Source organism: Melospiza melodia, chromosome 4 (genome assembly GCF_035770615.1).
Source record: "Melospiza melodia melodia isolate bMelMel2 chromosome 4, bMelMel2.pri, whole genome shotgun sequence".
Lineage (NCBI taxonomy): Eukaryota > Metazoa > Chordata > Aves > Passeriformes > Passerellidae > Melospiza > Melospiza melodia.
This window is the reverse complement of record NC_086197.1, coordinates 20,985,922-21,008,230: the sequence shown is the minus strand read 5'-3', so window position 1 is coordinate 21,008,230 and position 22,309 is coordinate 20,985,922. Positions and strand designations below refer to the sequence as shown.

The 22,309-nt window shown below is 40.8% G+C and overlaps 1 protein-coding gene across 2 annotated transcripts in view; it reads left to right on the top strand.

Annotated features, from left to right (window-relative positions):
* The window catches only part of ITPR2 (inositol 1,4,5-trisphosphate receptor type 2), a 243,686-nt gene that overhangs the window by 70,048 nt on the left and 151,329 nt on the right, over positions 1-22,309 (top strand). For both annotated transcript variants that reach the window (XM_063154180.1, XM_063154179.1), the window contains 9 exons: positions 239-380; positions 1,128-1,286; positions 2,158-2,330; positions 4,472-4,591; positions 4,693-4,878; positions 5,469-5,720; positions 6,559-6,703; positions 7,631-7,781; positions 21,836-22,029. In XM_063154180.1, coding sequence (XP_063010250.1) covers positions 239-380; positions 1,128-1,286; positions 2,158-2,330; positions 4,472-4,591; positions 4,693-4,878; positions 5,469-5,720; positions 6,559-6,703; positions 7,631-7,781; positions 21,836-22,029 — 1,522 coding nt within the window. The remainder of the gene's footprint in view (positions 1-238; positions 381-1,127; positions 1,287-2,157; positions 2,331-4,471; positions 4,592-4,692; positions 4,879-5,468; positions 5,721-6,558; positions 6,704-7,630; positions 7,782-21,835; positions 22,030-22,309) is intronic.

Sequence of the window (22,309 nt, the reverse complement as noted above, 5' to 3'; positions counted from 1 at the left end):
TTTCTCTTGTTTTCCCTTTGGTTGTTGTTTAATGCCTTGGCAAACAGCCCTGTGATTGATTTAAGCTTTTGCTGAACCAAGGCTTGGAATCCTTAATGTACATGTCAAACTTAACTTTGCAGTGGTGGAAGTTCCATTGTGCCAGGTAAAGCTTAGCATAAATGTGATTCTCATTCTTAATGAATCCTAGCAAGTGTTGGGTGACTGTTTATAGTAATGATTTGTATATTCATTCTAGGTTTGTAACCAAGCTACTGGAAGATCTCATTTTCTTTGTTGCTGATGTGCCCAATAATGGACAAGAAGTTTTGGATGTGATCATTACCAAGCCAAACCGGGAACGACAGAAATTAATGAGGGAGCAAAATATATTGGCTCAGGTATGTCCTACTGTGTTAATAACTTAATTGTGTTTGCAAACAGATTGCAGGAGAGAATGATGTGAGAAAAAGTTATTTTTGGGTAAGTTGGCTTATGCCAGGTTGGGTTTGTGTCTCTCTGGATTGGGTGGAAATTACACTACTCGGTCAAAGCTCATCTCTTGGTCCCTAAATCAGAGTCAAGCACAAGGGGCTGCAGAAGGCTCTTAATTTCCTGTGATTCTGATAAGATTCAAGATCATGTTTGAGAGCAAATTGTTCAGAAAATTTGAGACAAACATGGAATGTTGTCCCAATCCTGCAAGTGTTCCCCACATAGTCCCCCTGTGGAACTCTTTGTTTGCATGAGGGCAAACTTGCAAGTAAATAAAATTAATGTCCTTTTTGAGAAGTCAACTGAAAGAAATTTTAAAGGGAAAAGAATGAGACTGGACAGAAGCTAGTGTTGTCCTCCTTTTTCATCGTTAAATTATCCAAAGTTAGGACATATAACTAAAACTGTTTAAATTTGGGGATAGTATAGAAAAAGCACTATCAATCAGGTTGGTGGGAAATGTAAAGCTAACCCCAATTGCATAAAGCTGTGATGTCTCAGAGTGTGTTCCCACTTGTATTTAGTCAAGGCTGTTGTGCTGATCCTGTCAGAGCACATTTCCATTGTCTTTGATTTCTGCTGAACTTCCATTATGTAAGTTCAGCAAAAATCTGCGTCTGGTTTTCACTCTCAGTGATTTTGATTTTGAACAGATATTTGGCATCCTCAAAGCTCCTTTTAAGGACAAAGGTGAAGGATCAATGCTGAGACTTGAAGACCTGGGCGACCAGAGATATGCTCCCTACAAATACATGTTAAGATTATGTTACAGAGTTCTGAGACACTCCCAACAGGACTATAGGAAGAACCAGGTCAGTGGTGTTAAAGATAATTTTCCTCCTGATTTCTATAATTATATATCCTGGGTTTGACATGGTGCTCTACCCTTACAAGTGGGATTCTGTGGTAATGGGGAAAGGCCTTTTTTTGTGTGTGTATAGCTTAGTAGTGTGTGAATTGAAAGTTCAACAATGAATATCACAAGCTCACTTTGTACTTTTGCAGACTGAGACTGGGGCTCACTGCTTCATTCATGAGCTTTCTGTTATTAAAAATATGTTCTTGGAGCCTGGATTGCAAAGTGGGAAATCTGCAAAGCTGTCTGTTTCTCTTGCTTAAATATTTGTAGAGGGATGGCAGTGAGTCAGAGCAGAGGTTGTTATATCAGGTAGCCTGATTTCCCACTGCTGGAGACTCCCTGTGAGCAGGAGGTATTTCAGAACATGGACTAAAGGGACTGGAGATAAAAGCCTGAACCGCTGTGTGGCTTCTTTGTTTTCTTTCCAGTGTTTTACAGAAATATTTCCATCCTGAAGGGAGAGAAAAGGAGGAGGGAAGACTCAGGAAAAAAGCTTCTTAAACACTATAAAAACCTTTCAGTTTTCCCTTTTTTTTTTAAAAAAAAAAAAAAAAAGAGGTTGCCATTTCTTGAATTTTATATATATTTTCATGGATTCATTCCTTTGGTTTATGAAAGAATAAGAAGAGTTAGTCATCCCTAATATGGAATCTTTTTCTCAGGGTACATATTTGAGGTATTCAGAAGTTCTTTTGTTCAGGCCAGTTCAGAGAGGAAAGTTTTGAGTGTTATTTTGATTGCTAACTAAGCTGGATGCCCCTTGTTTGTAAAAGAGAAAGCACTGCTGCTCATCAGGTCATTGTGGGAATTCTTCCTTTTTTCAGGAGTATATTGCTAAGAACTTCTGCGTCATGCAGTCCCAGATTGGTTATGATATCCTGGCAGAAGACACCATCACAGCTTTGTTGCACAACAACAGAAAACTGCTAGAGAAACACATCACGGCTAAAGAAATAGAGACGTTTGTGAATTTACTCAGGAGAAATCGAGAGCCAAGGTTTGAAGTGGTCCATGGAGCATTTTTGCAGGACCTGTGAATTACATGCTATTCATTGCTTTGATGTCTCTTTCTCCCTGTTTTGACCTGGCAAATGAAAACCCCACCTGTACAGGAAATATTAGAACTACCTGTAATTCTTGGAATTTAACCATATCCACATTTTAAAACTAGAGGTTACTGAAAAGAGGGCTTATACTTTACAGGACAACCTTGAAAATTTGGTCTCAGTTCTGACTGGGGCGAAGAGAAATTAAGAAAAAGTTTAATTTCTCCCAGCTCTGCAGCTCCTCTGTGAAACTGCCACTTTTGTTGGTTCCCCTGCTAATAATCCTGGTGTAAATTATACACACATGTCCATTTTTCTAAGCTTTTAATAATATCAGTTTTCCTGCAGGTTCTGATTCCAGGTCAGACCTGAAAAGGGCCTAGGACAGTGTAGATCACATAAACTTGAGTCCTAGAATGGATTTTGTTCCAAATTAAAATTTCTGGCATTGAACTTCACTCAGCTGATTTTTTTTTTTATAAGCTTCAGGTCAGAATATAAAAGAATTTGATTTCTTTATTTTTAAATGGAAAAATCTCTTTACAATTGGATTTTCACTTGTATAATGAGCAAAGTAATACAAGTATAAGAAATGAATGTACTGAAGGCCAAATATTGTCCTCTGTAATTGTGACTACCATTTTCCAGGTAGCCTTTAAGGATATTGCTCAAGGCCTTGGTGCTTCACTGCCTCAATTATTTTCTATATGCCTCTTTGGCCTCACTCTGTAATCTCATTGCTTCTCCCCTGCTCAGCTGTGTTTAGTTTGGTCAAAATGAAGAGGAAATCACAGGAACAGCTCTGTCTCTGAGGGGTCTGTGTTTATTGAAAATCGCACATTGCATTTTCTTGTGGTGGAGGATGCAATGGAATTTGTGCCATAACCATATCATGCAACTGCTGTGTATCCACCTCTTTGAGGAGTTCAGGAGCAATAAATGTTTCAAAATTGCTCCTTGCCAGAATGGTGTAATCTGAACAGTAAAGACTTGATCCTGATACTGATTTTTATGGAGAGTCTTGTAGGTTTTTGCAGCACTGTTGGGGTGAGTGAGAATTGTGGCATTCTGCTCTAGAACACATGAGTTACAAAATAAAAAACCCTCCTGAGTTTTGGCTCCAACCAGGTGACTTCCCCAGAATTCCATGTAATTATGTGCTGTTTGCTTAATTTTATCTTTGTGATTGCTATGCGCTTTTAGTTACCAGTTGCCACAAAGCTTCGTTTCAGTTATGTGGGTGGATTTTTTCCTACGTCTACCCTAAAAATGCTGTCTGTACTCACCCACTACAGTTCCCAGACTTTAGTGGGGACTGTGGTCTGTGCTTAGAGGTTCAAACTGTTGGATCCTTGGATGGTTGATAGGAGATGGTCAGAGTTTGTATGTAGATTTCTAAGGAAGTGGAATACATGATCTGTGTGTGTGCTCGTTCACATCTGCTCCCCTACCAGCTCTTGAGCACCTTGCTCAGTTTTAGCCACATTTGCTAGAGGAGTGGTGGGCTCAGAGATACTTAATTCCTATAATGGAAAGTGGAAACTACATAGAAGGAAGAGGCCCTTTTTCTACTGCAGTGTGTCAAAGACTGAAAAATGGATTACTGTTACGGCACACACAGGAATCCCTGAAAAGAGACAAACCCTTGTACCTAATGAATGTCCCAGCTGTGAGGAAAGCCTCAGCCTGAACCTTGTTAAACATCAGAAGACCTAAATTTGAGAGATAAATTAATAGGAAGATGATTTCTCTGCAAAGCTTTGTTCTTTCTGCTTTACATGGAATGACCACTTTGAATGCAGACTCCTATCTGCAGGTCCTGACAGATCTGCACTCTTCTCTGGTAGCCCCAGCATTCCCTGGCAGTGTTCAAGGCCAGGTTGGATGGGGCTTGGAGTAACCTGATATAGTGGAAGGTGTTGTGAGTTGCAAGAGTATGAACTGGCAGAGATCATATGTTGATAAATATCATGATACAGAGTCCCTGTAGTCTACCCATCCTCTAGTGCTGAGTGCTAGAGATTTCTACTGCAGTTCCCCAGTAGTAGTTTAAGTCTCATGTTCTGCTGCATCTGTGGTTTTTTGACTGCAGATTCTTGGATTATCTGTCAGACCTGTGTGTATCTAACACCACAGCAATACCAGTAACTCAGGAACTCATCTGCAAGTTTATGCTGAGCCCAGGGAATGCTGACATTCTCATCCAAACCAAGTGAGTATCTGTAATCAGAGCATGCCACCTTTTTGTTGTCTGCTGTCTTAAATTCCCAGCACTTTGCTCATGGCTCCATTGTGAGTGCTTTGTGTTTGCAGGCTGGTTTCAACCCAAATGGACAATCCCCTGGAATGCCCAGTCATCTCAGATGACATTGATGAAGAGGAGGTGTGGCTTTACTGGATCGACAGCAACAAGGAGCCTCACGGCAAAGCCATCAGGCATCTGGCTCAGGAGGCAAAGGAGGGCACAAAAGCTGATTTAGAAGTTCTTACCTACTACAGGTAAAACTGCTTGTTCAAAGGGAAGAAAATGTAAACTCTCTGAAGACCCCCAGTGCTGTTCTTATCCAGTTCATTTGGCAATATCGAAAAAGGAAACCAGAATCGTGAAAGAAAAAACATGAAATCAGTTTCATGCCAGAAACTTAGACTAAGAGTTCATTTCAAGTTTTTCTTGTGGGAGTTATCACAGTCTCTGCTGCCTACTCCAGGCCAATCTTGAGTTTCCTTTGCTCATCGCATCTCTTTGTGTGTCTTTTATTTTGCCTCTAACCTTTTATTTATTGAGCTTTAATTTTAGGTTGTGCTGCCCTGGAAGCAAGGCATGATCTGATAAGCAAGTGTCCTGAGTGTCTTGAGGATTAGAAAAGAAATGGGATCATGGAATAATGTTTTACAAAATTGAAGCAACAATTGAACAAATAATTTTAATGTCAAGTTGCTCCCTTACGTAACAAAATCATTCTAGTTATTTTTTAGGATTTATATCAGAAAGGCTCACAACAGGCTTGTAACATGAGATTCCAAGGTGTGTTCTTTCATTTCCAACCCATTTTCTTGAATACCACGTTATTACCTTTTTCTTTTTGAAGGTACCAACTGAACCTCTTTGCAAGAATGTGCCTGGACCGCCAGTATCTCGCCATCAACCAGATTTCTGCCCAGCTGTCAGTGGACTTGATCCTCAGGTGTATGTCTGATGAGAGCCTCCCCTATGACCTGCGGGCTTCCTTTTGCCGCCTGATGCTGCACATGCATGTGGACAGAGATCCCCAGGAGTCTGTGGTGCCTGTCAAGTACGCCAGATTGTGGACTGAAATTCCTACCAAGATCACCATTCATGAGTGAGTTGAAAGTGCTTCAAGCTGAAGTACAAAAGCTCTTTGTAGGGTTAGTCTCAGAGCAAAATGGTTGTAGATGTCCAGAGTCCACAAAACATATGTGTGAAAAGGCATTTTTTTGCAGAGCATGAACTATTAATTATTGTTACTCTTGGAAACTTCAATGGGCAGCTTTCAGTCATTAAATATTTAAATTTTATTTTTCACCATGTTCTTTTATTGGACAAGCTGGGGAATATGGAATGGCCTTCCTTCAGACCAGCTGCACTCCAAGTAATCCTATTGTGTCTCACATGACAGGTTTGCTAGGCTGCAACTCGGTTCAATGGAAAGCCACAGCTGGGAACCCAGAATTAAGACACAGCCTCTGTCCACAAACAACTAACAGAGGCTTTGGCCTTCACTTAGTGAAGTACTTAAGCATGTGTTAAATTTAATTTTAGAGAAAGGACCATTGATTTCAGTGGAAACCCTGTCTGGCTCCACTGATTTGATGGAGCAGCAGCACTGGGATGCTCCCAGGCTAGGAATATCTGGCTGGACAGACAGAAGAAGAAGCACAGCAGTGCATCAGGCAGTGTTGTTTCTGTTAATGACCTTGTTGAACTGCCACAGCAAGATTTAAAAGTTCTATCTGCCACAAGAGTGGTATTATCCTGTCTGTATTCTTCCCATTCCTGGTACTGTTGAAGGGAAGGTTTGGGCATCCACTTTCCATATCTCCAGAGAGCTGAACTAAGTAATCTGAGAGGGTCATGACTGGTTTGTTTTTTCTTTAGTGACAACTGATCCTGATATTAGAGATATTTAATTTTCCTTCTTTCTGTGCCTTGTATTGTAGGTATGATTCCTTCACTGACTCTTCAAGGAATGAAATGAAGACAAAGTTTGCACTAACAATGGAATTTGTAGAAGAGTACTTGAAAGAAGTTGTGAATCAGCCCTTTCCCTTTGGAGACAAAGAGAAAAACAAACTTACATTTGAGGTACTTCTCAGCTATCTGCATCCTACTTACACTATTCCTCATTTCAGATAAGATGATGTTGCTTCTTTCAAAATAAAGCCAGTTGCAGAATAAATGTTGGTGTAAAATAGCCTAAAGAAGCACCTGTTCCTAATTCTGTTGTTCCTGGTGCTGGCTGGTACTGCAGAAAATAATATTCTTGTCTCCTGTATTTTTCTAACCTTTCTTTCCTTCTCCTTGGGTGCCTGCATTTCAGTGGAGGGAGAGGGGATTTCTGGGGAGTGAATGGTGAATATTTCTGTTCTTTCTAAATTAGTGAAACAATTTGTAGGGATTCTTCAGTATAAGTAAGTGCTGTTTTCTGCATAGGTTATTACACTCACTGAAACACTCTGGATAATCTAATCCTGTGGTTTAAACATTGTGTGAAATTCTTGACAGAAACTTAAGATAGGCCTAGATTTTCTAGGTTCACATAGCAAAGAATAAAGGTGAAATGCTTACAGCATTTATAGTTCTTCCTCCAGCCTACTTCTCTTTGTTGCTTTTGCCTCTGGTCACCTGAAATCACCTCTGTGCAAACCTATAACAGTCATCTTACTCTTCTGCTGACTTCCATCTTCCCCAAGGCTGCTGCCTTTTTAAATAATTTCCCAGAGTCTTTCTTCTAGATCTTATATATTTTCACAGATGCAATTTTATCCTCTCAAGCCTTCCTAAATCTCACCTTGGTTTTGCTGTCTGCTGTAAGCTGATTGATCAATTGGTTTGTCTAATCCTGACAAACACTTAATGTCACTGGCCTTAGTCCAAAAATCAGTGGCAAGACTTGTGCTAGTTTGAATGCACTCAACATCTGAATTTCTGTGGAAGCTGCTGTGTGAAATGCAATTGAAAACCACAAAGGCTGTCAGTACTTCCTTCATTTTTATTTTCTTTTTCTCCTAGGTGGTACATCTGGCCCGAAACCTCATATACTTTGGCTTTTATAGTTTTAGTGAGCTTCTCAGGCTGACCCGGACACTGCTGGCAATTCTGGATATTGTTCAAGTTCCCATCTCATCATACTTCGAAAGGCTGAGCAAGTTTCAGGATGGAGGTGAGATGAGCAGCACAGACTGTTATTCCAGTGGGTAATTAGCTTTTTAAGTTGGAAATAATTTATGGAAAATCTCATTACTCTTTCAAGGTTCTGTATTCCCACATCAGCCCACATACAGGAATGCATTGCAGGGGGCATTAAGATGATCAGCTAAAAAGGAACCTTTTTTAACAGAGCTGCATCCTTCATGACTTTTGGGTACTGCATTGGTGTTGCTGCTCCTTTGCTTATTTGGAGTTTTCAGATTTGGTTTTAAATCTCAATGCCCCTTGCTCTGAACATCCCAAGGGAGTTCAAGCAGCATTTGCCTGGGCACAGGGATTATGGCGGCTCATCTGTGGCTCAGCTGATTGTTAATCTTCTTAGCACTTCACTGAAAAGGAGAATGAGATGTTCTGGTCCCACAATGGCAGAAGTACCCAAAGGAAGTCCAGAGAAGGCCATCTCTGCCTGTGTTTGTCTGCTTAGAATATGCTTTTGTGAACCCAGACCACAATGCCTCTCTGATGACCCTAGGACTATTCTGTATGTCCCACTGCCTTTGCTACCGTGGTTTAAAACTGGGTTGAAGAATGAGCATGCCAGGAAGGTGCTGAAATGTAGCATTTAGTTTTTCTGTGTGAGTGGAAGAGAGGCGTGACAGTGGTGTGGGCTGAGGGTCCAGAAGACTGACTGATGGCAAATTCTGTTTTAATATGTAGCTGGTGTTGCCAGCCAGCTGGCTCACAGCACCAAAATGGATGAGCTGTCTTGTTGGAAACAATTATTTTGTGCTTTCTCTGGGAGGCCTTTTCCCAGCCTTGAGTTTTTCTAATCATCATTTTGCTCAGTCACTCCCACAAATGCCCTGCAGGAGTGTGCTGTTCTTCACAACTCTTTTCTTTGAGGCTCACACACTCTGGAGAGGTGTAGACTGTCATTGTCATCTCTGAACCAAGAAGTCATATGCTTGGTTCTCTTGATCTTCTCTCCATCACTGCCAGCAGACTTTAGTGACACCCTCTGGAAGTCTTTCCTGCAATGCAGTGCATACCAAGTCATACTGTAGCTGGCTGCAGTCCCTCCTCAGCACTAGAGAAAAGACTGTATGCCCAGACACTTGGAATTATGTTTTCCTTTTTTGTCCCTGAAAGACTGCATTGCAGACTCTCCTCTTAAATGACTCTGGACACAGTTTGACTCCAGACACAATCTTGGCATATTTGCAACATGGGACATGCAGATGTGGTTCTTCTGCTTAGTTCTCACTCTGCCTGAGCCTTTAATCCTGACTATACATCTTGTTTAGTGTTTTTTTACTCACATTTATTACCCATAAAATCATGTTTTGTCCTTAAGTCCCTTTTATTTCTGCAGAAGGGTTTCCTTTCAAGCTATGTAAGAGAGGAAGGAAACACCCATTAAATGCAAACAGACCTGCTCTCAGTTATATGAATTGCCTTGGCAATTCCATGCAAATAAATTAATTTGCTTTGAAATAAATGAGTGAAGAAATGTTGCAAATGGCACCACCCTGCAAATGGAAGCTTAGTAGCCTTTTTAGTAATACTCAACCATGTACTGGAGCCCTGTTGGGAACTTTTTGTCAGAAACCTAGTTTTGTCTCGTGTTCTTTCAGCAAAAAAGGCAGAGAACAAAGGTGTGATTTTTTTTTTTTTATTACCTTCAGCCTTTGTACAGATTATTTAAATTTCTTTCCTGCTGTAGCTGTCTCCATGGATGTTTACCTTTCAAAAACTGACCAGTTCAGGTCAGGATGCAACAATCCATGAATGTTCTCTTGTTAATTACCTGTGGGTTGGTTTGGTTTGTTTGGTGGTGGTTTTCCCCCCTTTTCTACTGACTATGTCTAGAAAGCTTTGGAGAGTTTTTTTGCTGGTGCAGACTGTTGTCAGTCCTGTCTGCAATCTTACAGGAGCCTGGAGATATTGGCTGTGCTGTCTAGACTTAAAAACAGGCATTGAAACTTTGCTGTGGTGAGACAATGTGTTTTTATGTAAAAATAGCTGTAAGACTTCCTGGAGAGGCCTTCTACAGTCTTTGCAAAAGAAAAGGATGCCTTTGGGTGGTCAGATCTTTTCTTCAACCTCCCTTTTCTTTTCTGATTGAGAAACTATAAACTACATAAAGTGTGCATTTGCTTTGTACTTGAGACAGCATGATCCTGAGTATTTAACTGCTGTGTCCAAGCATCTCGCCTTTCCTCCTGCTTTCCTTGGAGGTGCAAACTTACCTGCCCATGAGCTATAAAGATGCATGTGTCACACGGATGAAGTTGAAGCAGTTTATTAACTCCTTTTCACTATCTTTGAGCACCCAGCTCATAGAGCTTCATGTTCAAAGAACATATTTCATGTCTGAAAATCACAACTGGAGCAAAACAGGGGAGTGCTTTTCATTGAGCAGAACCATGCAAGAATCAACCAGCATCACTTTAGTTGCACATTGCACCACTGAGGGGTGATGCTGGGCTGGAACTTCTGAGCCTCTCTTGTGTTGGACTGCAAATGATCCCAAAGGTGAGTGCAGAAGCACAGGTGTTCCCTGGGTCCTGTGGAGTCTGGATCTGTCTTGTCCAGGATGCACTAGATCCTGATGAATGAACGGGCAAGCACAGAAATTGGTCTTAGGAATTTTTCCTAGATCTCCCCTCACTCTGAGAGTAAGGACTGTTCACCATGCAAAGCTATAGGTGTACATTGGGTTTCCATTTTATAGTAATTATGAGATTGTACATGCAAGGGTTCCCTTCTCTTTTTACACAGATATCCTCTCTTATAAAACTGTGTTGCTCAGAACATGTTTGTTGTTTTATTAGTTACCTGTCCTGGCTTTTTATTGTCTCTTTTAATTTACAATACTGGTTTCTTAGGCTATTAAAAAGGGTGAAAGTAGGAATTACCTCAGTCAACTTTTTTAGATTTTGGAAAATGTGATGGCAGTTTCTAAAATCAGAATGGTCTGTTGATTTTTTCCAGCAAGTGTTTTCTTATTCATAACTTCCATAAAACACAGACAGATGGATTGTTCCCTGCCCTCTTTCAGGGTGGTGGGACCTCTCTCTCCAGTCAGGGAGGTGTGAGGGTGAGTTCTTGCCTTTAGAGGAGGTCAGATTCCATTCTCTCACATCTCTGCGGACTGCAGCATCCTCTCTGGCAGGTCCAGTGCTTATAACAGTCATACCAAACCTTTGCAGAATATTGCAGGTAGGTGTCCCTCCAACACATTATTACTCTAGGGATGTGCAGGTTAACCTAGCTCCTTTCTAAAGAAAAAATAGCTTCCCTGAGTTGCAAAAATCATTACACTGATGTTCTTTAAACAAACAAATAAAAAGATATGATTGTTTCTCTTGTGATTTTTGTGTTGTCTATATTGTCAATGAATGGAAGTTTAAATTTTAGAGTTTATAGAAGTTGTGGGGCTTTGTTTGGGTTTTTACGTTTGTTTATTGGTTGAGTGTTTTTTTTAAAGCTTCCAGTCAGGGATCACAAATGTCTAGGCATAAGCTTTAATTCAGTAAGAACATGTATTTCATTCCTTGAGCTTAGGGCTTTGAAGTGTAGCTCATAACTCCAGTTTTGACAAACACTGAAAGCCAGTCATGATGTCTGAGACTGACAGTTTATTGGTATAAACAAATATGTTTAAGTTTTATCAAGCATTAGGGGCATGATCCTGTAAATCTTTTGTAGAAAAAGTGCTACTGAATACCAGCTTAGGTTCTGTATATTTTAATTTTCATCACTATTTAAGTGTAAATTTGCATAGATTGATAGTGAATCTATATTTAACAACAAGACTTTGTCAATAGTTACGCCAATTCAGATTCACAGTTATTTTCAGGTTCTAAGAAAAATTACTTGAAAATGGGTTTACCCAAATAGATAAGTCACATAATTTCTATGCTACAGCTGTAGTAGATGGAAGGTAACATCTCTGTAGAAGTTGAGAATTTTGGTCAGGATTTATGTATTTTACATTATAGGTTTTGTATTTTAGTTTTCTTAAAATGTATTGATTTCTATGGGAAATCAGTGCTGAATAAATCTGGGGACAGGTAGGTTATGCTGTCTTTCCATTTACTTTTTCCAGGTCAGTAGCAACGAAAGTTTCCAATGTTTGATTCTGGTAATGTGAAGTTGTTGGGAACTGGTGAGCTGGATTCCTGACTGGTTTGACCAGTCCACATTGTGAAAACTGTAGTCAGGATTTTGGGAAATATATTAATGATGGCTGGGAGAATGTGGTGAGTCTTGGCTGTGGAAGGCTTTCCTGGAGGTGTGCACCTCAGAACTGAAAGAACCAAATTTTCAACCAGCAGACTTGAGTCTTCTTCCCTGTTTAATATTTATTTCTTAAGTATACCCACTTACTTCAGCAAAACTACTTGTTAAGTGAGGAATTATATATGACAAGTGTTGAACTGTTGAGGCAAATCTGCAAAATGGAATGTATTTTTAGGCTTAGTGGAAGTTACATGAAGACTTAATTAACCTTTTACATTTAGAAGTCCTTTTTCCTCCTTTGCTTAAATTTGGAGCCATCTTCGTGGCTGAGGTAGTCCTTGATGTTTTCTTGGGTTTCTCTGTCTTGGTTTGGCAAAGATTTGAAAATCACAGAATCATATCATGGCTTGAGTTGGAAGGGACCTTGATGATCATCTCATTTAAACTCCACTATCCACATTCCACTCTCTCAGCTTGCTCAGAGCCCCATCCAGCCTGGCCTTGGACACTGCCAGGGATGGGGCAGCCGCAGCTGCTCTGGGCACCCCAGCACCCTCACAAGGCACAATTTCTTCTGGATATCCAACCTAAACTTACTCTTGTCTCTGTGAAGCCATTCTCCCTTGTCCTGTTGATCCTTACATTATTGTAAATGTTTGTTACTTCCTTGAGAAAACTTAATTTTAATGCCACTGTCAGTTACTTGAACCAGAATTAAATTTAATGTACATGTAGTTTCATGGGTGACCTTATTTGCTGAAGACAGATTGAAGAAAGCTGGCTAAGAAACATTTATGAAACAAGATCCTGTAAAAATAAAGATGTATATTTTTGGAAATGCTTCTTATCTAGATTGCACCCTAAAAATGAACTGACTTGAAAATCTTGCAACCATCTTCTTTTTTTGTTTCAGTCAGTGTGTCTTAACTTTGAATTATTTTTGTGCATATTTGAAGCTGTTTTCTGTTTCTTTTTTTTTTTTTCCCTTTTAGATTAAAAAAAATATATGGGGTGTACAAAATATACTACCTCTATCCTAAAGAGATATCTTTTTTTTTTTTTAAGGAGAAAATGAGGATTTCATTTAGTACTGCTGTCATTTTGGCACCTTTCAAGAACATTATAATCTCTTGCAGTTTTAATTAAAAGGTAAAGTCATTGCTTTCCTAGTAAGTGCACCCTGCTGTATCATTCCAGAGTAAGGAGCCAATCTGTCTTGTCCAATACTGCTAATTTATTCTCTGTGAATTAAAATGCACATCTTTCTCTAGGTGCTATTTGCTCTTTCAAATAGCTGGTTTTAGTCAAACCATGCAACTACAGCATATGTCAGGTCTGAAGGAGGAAGCAACATGGTAGTAGCAGCAGGTAAGCCACACATTTGCCATGCAGCTCAGTGCTGTTTAGTTACTGTTGTTTGGGAATGAGAATAATGACATGCCAGGAAATACATCCCTGAATTTGAGCTGCATATGTCTTGGGATGCAGTTCACAGTCCTGGGCACCAGCTGGAAAAGCCCTCAGTGGTACAAATCTGGGTTATCTGCAGAGTGTATCTGTCCCTCAGGAGCTCTACAATTTTCCTGAGCCACTGTCCACTGATATCAATGGGAGTATTTTGGTTGACTTTACTCAGTCTTTTTGAAAAAATAAATTTTAAAAACTGCCTATAATAAGCCTAAATTGCTCCCACCTCTGTGATTCTCATGTTAAATGTGTTGCCCACAACTGCCTAAGGAGATGGCTCTTTTTACTTGTTCAAACTGTTGGTCAGATATCCCAGCTGCTTCATGTTGTGCCTGGGTCTGTATCTTGGTGGTGTGTTCCTCCTGCAGCTGGAAGGGGCACAAGGTTCCATCCTGCCAGGGGGCAGGACAGGGGAGCCTCGCCTTCTCCTGGAGTCTTCTGTCACAGACATCTTTTGTGAAAAATCCTTTCTTTAGGATTCTTCCCCCTTCTGAGAAGCTGTGGCCTCAGCAACAAAATGTAAACAATGGTTATCTGCTGCTGTGGAATGCAACAAGTGCACCTGTGATTGGTCTCCTCTGGGTGTTTGGATTTACTGACCACTCACAGCAGAGCTGTTCTTGCTTTCTGCCGGGACACAGCTCCTTTGTTATTCATTCCTTTTCTATTCTTAGCTTAGCTAGCTTCTGGGAACTTTCCTTCTATTCCTATTAGCATAATAATAATGTAATATATATAATAAAATAATAAATCAAGCCTTCTGAACATGAGGTCAACATTCTCGTCTCCTCTCTTCACCTGCAACCCTTGCAAGCCCTGTAACATCTTCAGTGCTGGTGAGACCTGCTGCCTCTCTCTGCAGAGGAATGCTTGTGATTATGTGTGTCAGGGGACTCTTGTCCAGACTTTTGTTACTGATACACAGCCCAGGAGCCTTCTCAGATCCAGCTCCAGTTAGGTCACATTTTCTTCCAGCCCTTTTGGCTGCAAGTGGAGGTACACAGTGTCTGGAAGCACCAGAGGGTTGACAACAAGGCTGCACCTGCCTTTTCTGTGGTCCCTATGGGTCCTCTGTGTCCAAGGAACAGATTTCATCCAAGACTATTCAAAATTACTCTACTGTTTCTCAGCCCTGAATCTGCATCTGTTACCTGCACTTTTGTCTAGTTAACAATTTGCAGTATTTTCTTTGAGGCATACTTTGATTAGCAGGGCTAATGAGGCAGTGACTGCCTGGCAGGCTGGAGCAATAATTTATACCAGCAGTTTACAAGAAAAGAAAGGTTATAAGAGGAAAAAGGAGAGTTAACTGTGTTAGTCACAGTTAGCTGCAGAGAAGAAACTGCTGTTCAGTGCAGAGTATTGCCAGACGAAAGGGGAGGTCAGACTGAGAGCCTAATTCTGTGGCATGAACCATTTCTCTTCCCTCCTTACTTTTCCCTCATTATAAGACGCGTGCATTAATGGGATTCCAGAGACCATTGCTCTTCTAGGAATCAATATCTGTCTTACAGATGTAACTCAGCTAGGAGGCTTGATTCCCATGGTGCTTTTTACCCTCAAGGCCAGCATGCTGATGTATGTATTTATTTCCTTGGACTAATGTCAGTGGCATGAAAGCCATGCTTGACACAGCTCAGTGGTTTTGGGGATAGGAAAAAAGCCCAGAACCTGCAGAATGTCAGGAGGAGGTGAAGTTTGATGGAGTTTCACCATGGCTGGGCAGCTGAGAGTTTATATATAAAAAAGGGAAGGTTTGTGGCTATGCTGTGATGGAGGCTGGAGTGGCCAGATTCACTCAGGGGCTGGGGAGCAAATGTACATCCATGGCACATTGTAAGTTTTTTCCTTTGTTTTGCCTCATTACTTGTGAGGACTACAAAATATGGAAGTGGTGCCTCACCATGTGTCCTTAATGCCAGGCATTAGGTTTTCTATAAGCCTTACCTGAGGTCAGCTAGTTATTGAGCAATGAAAAACGGTTTAATGAAGACATAAAGTGTGATTCTTGGCCTGTTTATGGTAGGTTCTGAAGTCTTTATGAACAAATTCTGTAGAAAACCTGTAAAAATTAATACCTCTTTCACAAGCAGAGCTGTAAGGCTTTAATGCTTCTGGCAAATAATATACAGCTCTAAAGAGTTTGAAATAAAATGTGTTCCTTTAGGTAGTGAAGTGTTGTTATTATATGTCCTTAAAATGGCTGTAACTTTTCATGCAGAAAAATTAAACTGCATGAAGCAATGTAGCCAAATCAGCAAAGAAATGTAGAGTTAAAGCTGCCATTGGATTCTTAATCTTGCCCTTGGTATTTAGACATTGCTGCACACGTGGTTCCCTCATGGAGGATCCCTGAGGACTGGAGGTGTTGTGTGCTTTAAGATGGCACCAAAGCTTTCTCTGGGAAGTTTTTGGTGGAGCAATAGTGTAAATCTCACTGAAATCCCCAAAGCCAAGGATATTTGGAGTTTTGCTCTTGTGAATACTGTCTCAAAACCTGGTTGAACACACTGCACTGCCACATGGGTTGAGACAAGGTCTTGTGTGCTGGTTTTGACTGAAGTTCAGTGTCCTAATCAAAAGCATGCTTGGGTTTGATGACATCAAAGAGTTGTTGCTATAACTTAATAACTGCATAGACCATGTGAGAATTGTCATATTTTTGTAAAGCCTTTGATTTCTTCTTCCTCCCTCCTCTTTTTTCTGTAAGCAAGATTGAATAATAGATTTGATTTTTATGGACTGGTTAATGAAGGTTGTTGGGGTAGTGGATGCATTTGTCTTTTCTGGTCTTTAACACACCTCTAACTGAAGATCTGATCAGACCTTTCAGTACCTGAAGGGAACCTACAAGGAAGATGGAGCGAGACTATTTACTCCAAGGGCATGAAGAGACAGGACAAGGAGAATGGCTTCACACTGATAGAGACGAATTTTAAATAGGATATTAGGAAGAAATTGTTCCCTGTGAGAGTGATGAGGCCCTGGCACAGGTTGCCCAGAGAAGCTGTGGCTGCTGCCCCTGGATCCCTGGAATTTTCCAAGGCAAAGCTGGATGGGGCTCTGAGAAACCTGGTGGCAGGTGTCCCTGCCCATGGCAAAGGGATTGGAACTGGGTGGTCTTTAAGGTCCCTTCCAACCCAAACCAGTCTGTGATTCCATGTGGCAGCTCCCTTTTAGGTTCTTAGTTTCCAGAAGCGTTGAGCATCCAACTGGTCCAATCCCTAATGAAAGTTGCTGGATGTTAAAATCCTTTTGAAAAAATGGGAACTTTAAAAATTTCTGTGTAGGGCGATGAGCACTGTGGGAAACTGTTCAAGCTAAAAATAGCTGAGCAGTTTTCAAAACTGAGTCCTAAGAATCCACATTTCATTTTTCTTTCTTCTGAGGAAGACTGAACAGCCATGATAGTAAGAGCAGGCTCCTTCCCCCCATGGCAGCTAGGGACCAGATCAGGTGCCTATAGGTAATTTTTAAATAAACAAGGCTGCATGTTGGCTCCCTGGCATCTTGGAGATTTCTGTGGAGCAGAGGACTCTGGGGACTCAGAGGACTCTGGCTCTTAGGGGATCTGCCAGCCTTTGAGGCTTCCACTGACTGCTCACCCTCAGGTTCTGCACAGCTCTCTGCAGTGTATGTGAAATATCCAAAATTCTGTGGATCCTGGAGAGCAAACTGAGGATAGTCCATAGCAATGAGCTGGGAACAATTGGAAGAAAAGGCACGAATTGCCAGCTGCCTTCAGCAGTTGTTTTTCTTACTGAATATGGTATTTTGTCACTTATCATCCATACAGTATTGCATAGCAGATTGTTGTTCACTTTTATATTCTGCTTTTAGAATTTTTGTAACCAGTAAATGACTTATCAAGAAAATATGTTTATGTAGAAAATGAAGTGTCAAATTATCCACTGTTTCGATTACTTGGGTGGTTGTTATTTTTTTCCCATAATTGACTCCTCTGAAAAGCCTTTCTTCTCAGAGAGGCCGCTGTGTTGTCAATCGTGCCAAATTGTATGAGATTATGTGCTACAGTTTTGTGACAGAAACTGATACTCATTAGGAAGTTGTGATCACTGTAATAAAAAGTAATGAAAAGGAGATGCACAGTTGTCTATTCAAAACATGACAAGCATTCTCTTCTTTCCTCTTCCTTCAGTGTCAGTCAATCTGCAGCTCCTTTAAATTACCACTTGTGCATAGTGAATTCACTCTTCCATCGACTAATCTTGTTGAGACTGTACATTAAATAGGAGACATTTCTAATGGGTCCACTGCTTATGGAAGGCTTTTGGCATCTGACTTGTTTGGCAGAGGGGGGAGCAGAGAAGAAGGGAAAATTGGAAAAAGATTGAAGGAGATTTCCTTGTGTTCTTTTCCTCTGTTGGTCAGTCACGGCTCTGAGCGCTTGTGCCGCAGTTTGCTGCTGAGAGAAGTGGTTGGTTGCACACATTAGCACCTCACAGCATTGCAAGGACTGTTCTCTCCCTGCCATGCTTCACAGCCACATATAAATGTTAGTACCTTGACCCCAAAGAAAACAGCCAGAGATGAGGTCAGCAGGTTAAGGGTGGCAGTACCATATGGAGGCACAGCTCAGCTTCTCTTCACTTATCTCTTAGCAAAGTGCACATAAGAGTAATCAGGGTTCACATCTACTTGCTTCCTCCCCTGATTTATCTCAGTTAACTAGCTGAGGCAGTAAGTTAATTTTTCCTTGGTCATTGGTATTCAGGAAGCACTTCGGAGATGTGACTAAGATCAGAGCTCCCTTATTTTAGTCATTGTGTGCACATGTACTAAGAACTTAAATCTCTTTTATTGAGCCAATGTATTTTGTCTTGCATTGTTGCAGGCTTAGCTGACAGAGAGCCAGTCCCTTTTTAAGCTGCAGTAACCTTCCTGCATGCCTTACCTCACCTCAGGGAAGCACACCCTTCCCTGCTGGGATAACCACCTTCAAGCAAGGCTGCTGCTGGCCCCTCGTGCTTGTGACTGACAGATTTAATCCATGCTTAACATGGTCCAGGCAACACTGAGTATCACCAGTGATGATTACTGGGGGATCTTTTGGAAGAGAAGCTGCTCTCCACTCCTTATGTACATGGGAAATCTCCCTGGCTTCTTTCACAAAGCAGAGCAGCTCCTCTCAGTTGAGACACATCAGCTGCTTCACTGCCATCCATGAATGTGCTGCTTTACTGCTGTCTGTTCCTTGGAGAGGGTTGCATTTCATCAGCACCCTGCAAAACATGGTTGTTCAACTACCTTTCCTGAAAAGAAATGCTGAAGTGCTCCAGTTGCAGCAGCATTTTAACTCTGGGAATGTTCTCTTCAACCTGCTCTGAATTAACTGAAAATTATAGTCAGCATCAGGCAGTTGGTTAAAAAGTTTTCCAAGATGACACCTTGTCTCCCTGCTGTTATTGACAGAAATAATGCAGTATTGAATCACTACCCATTTCAGCTGTAAATACTGAACTGGATTAAGTAGACTTTTCTCTTACTAAAATCCTTACCTATGCATTAATGAAATGCTGTTTGAAATGGCAGGGATAATAAATACCACCTTAATCCTCCTTCACTTTCCCACCTCTGTCTTTTGAGATCACTTGCATTAAGGTCCATAGTGAAGGAATGCTGTGGACAGAGGGTTTATCCTTGTTACTGATGCGATTGGGAAGCAGCTTCATAGCTGCCTCTCACTGGTTTGTGCCACCTTTGAGCACTGGTGTTCTGTGGTTAACAGGAAAGGATAGCAATCAACTAATTTATTTTTATTTCCTAGATGCTTTTCTAGGCTCCAGTATCACATTAGCTGAGTGCCTCAGAGTCTTTGCTATTGCAGGCCTCTCACTGTCCTTCCTAGAGGTGGAAAAAGTGATCTGCTCATTTATGGAGGTCGTCCTGAAATGCAGTGACAGTGACTAATTCCTTTTTCACTAAAGGAATTGAATCCCATTCCCTGCCATGCCTGTGCAGCACCCCAGTAATAGCTGAGAAATAAGCAAGATACGGTCTGGGCAAAATATCAGTTTTCTTTCTCCAAGAGCTGAGGTCCACCCAAAATGTTGTCTGATGTCCAAAAGACACTAACTTTTTCGTTAGCTTTACACCCAGTAGATTTCAGTCTTGAAGGGTGAGCAGGGACTTTTCAAGATGAAGTGGAATTTTTCTTCCTTATTTTGGACAAACTGCAGTTGTGTCTTGTTTTTGAGAAGAATATCTTCTGGACTTGTCTTAGACCGGAGTGGTTTCCTCATCATTATCCCCATTGACTGAAGTTTGTTTTTAAAGAATTCCTGAGCTTTCCAAATGCCCTCTGTTTATATTTCCCTCTGCCCAACCGAGCAAAAGGGATTTTGAATCAATGTTTTGAGAGATGATAATTTCTTAATTAAGGTGTATGCCAGGGGTGTTGCAGGCCATGATGCAGCTGCCCAAGCTACAGGTCTTGTTGTGGGCTTATCTGTCAACATTAAGGACAGAATGAAATGGATTTTATTTATTTAATGGTTTGAAGATGAAGAAGACACAAAATGTTGGTTTAACTGAAGGTACTTTATGGTTGAAGGTCCTTCATGTAGTACTGTGGCTTTGCACAGGTGCACTGGGTGGTGGTCAATACAAATACTTGTTTAGCACATTGGGAGAAAGGAGTTGGGGAGTGGGAGAGAGATATCCATCCCATGTTATTCCCACACTGTTTTACTTGATTGGAAAGGAAAACACACCATTTTCATTTTATGTCAGGGAGACTATTTGAAATTTATTTGCTTTATGTCTGTGTAAGCAGTTAGAACTTTCTGTGCCTGCCTAATGTGAGGATCCAGCCTGTAGTTTGACTTCTAGGTTTTTTTCCCCTAACAGCATGCAAAATCAGAAGTACATTTGCCCTGCCTCTTTTGTAGAGACTTGAAGTATTATTTTTAAAAGACTGATTCAGAGTGATTGCACACCAAACAAGATGCTGAATGGGACCTAAAACCTAACACAAATCTGCTCTATTCACTTTGAAAAAGCACCTTCTTTGTGTGTTTCCCTTTTAAAGTCAGGGCTGAAGGCATTCTCTTTCCATACACATTGTAGTTGCATATGGATTGAAGAAAGAAGGGAATAAGAGGAGGATTTTGCCAACAAAATAAAATCCAGCCTTGACTTTTATAGCAGATTATCTGGGAAGAGGGTTTCTTCAGTGTGAGTAAAGCTTGGCCGTGGCATGGTGATTAAAGTGTACTAAAGGACAGACAAGAACTATTCAGGCTTCTCTCAGCAAAGCTACATTTCCTTCAGTCTTTTCTTTGCCTTTAGTGTAGCCTAGGTCCTGGCATTCTTCCTGTGAGGAGTTGCTGTCATTCCTTTTCTTTCCTCCATTCCTTCCTACTTGTGTTTTGCAAGAAAAGAAACTGATTCATGTGGGTAGGTAGCACGATATTCTCACATTTTCTTGTCCCACCTTTGCAAGGAAGCCACTGATTCACTGAGATGCTTTTCCCATCAAAATTCACTATAAAGACCAGTATTTCTTGGTAGATTTTGCAGAGTACCATTGCAACCTGGATAAAGGTTTTACCACATAAGTGTAAAATATTTTTTCCCTCATGAATAACTTACAAAAGGCACTGTGATTACAGATAGCAACTTGACCTTCATGACAGCCTTCAAGCCTGGCATTCTACTGGGACTTTTGTTTTGAAGAGGGATGGTTGGCTGATTGTGTCAGTTGGGTTTGGGTTGTGCCCTGTCATTTGAACCACACAAAGAGGTTGATCAGACTGGCACAAGCTCATCTCTTTACTCTCCTTCAATGTGACATCTAAAACTCTTCCCATGTGTCTCCAAATTGCAGCAATAGATGGTATTAATAAAATACCAATAAAAGTTTTCTAATGACAAGCATAGTCAGGTACTGGAATTGCTTGCCTAGGGATGTTCTATAATACTGGATATGCAGCACTCAGTTTGCAAATATTCTTAAAAACAAGTTAAACCTCTTTAAGAAATTGTCTTGGATGTGGATAATACACCTTCAGGCAAAGGAATGGGTGAGATTTCTTTAGTTCTGCTTTTTATCATTTAACAGAACTCTGTTAACAGAACATGTTAACAGAACTCTGGAAATATTTTGCCATATTTACCATCTGTTGACCTATAAGAAATGATATCTTGGAAAATCGGCATAGAAAATTTTTGCCTACTTGTGTAATTTGAATAAGCTCAGGAGCTGAGAGCTTGTTTTTCAAAATGCCTTTTGAGACTGGAAAGGGGTTTGACAGCATGGATGTATGTGTGATATATAGCATTGTAAACGTGCTTTAGTCCTTGGAAATGTGTCTGTTTTTGTTTAATGCACAGGGAACAACGTCATGAGGACCATCCATGGGGTAGGAGAGATGATGACCCAAATGGTGCTGAGCAGAGGGTCTGTGTTTCCCATCAGTACCCCTGACATACAGCCAAGCATTCACCCAAGCAAGCAAGCCAGCACTGCAGACAGTGAAGATGTGATTGTAATGGACACCAAATTGAAAATCATTGAGATTTTGCAGGTAATAACGAGGGATGGTATATTGCACAGCAGTCATTTCGCAGTTCTTTACTCACACAGTGGCCAGTTCTGTTTCCCACATTCTTACTATTCACTGGGCTGTTTATTGTAGAAATACCTCCTTGACATGAGGAAGGATAGTCCTCTGTGTGAACAATTGCAGAGTTGTGGTCCTCACCCTGCTTCACTTTTGAAGGAACAGGATGCTGCAGAAACTTTCTCACTGTAACTGTGCAAAGACAACTTGTCCTCCAATCTGCCTCACTAATGTTTCCTGAACA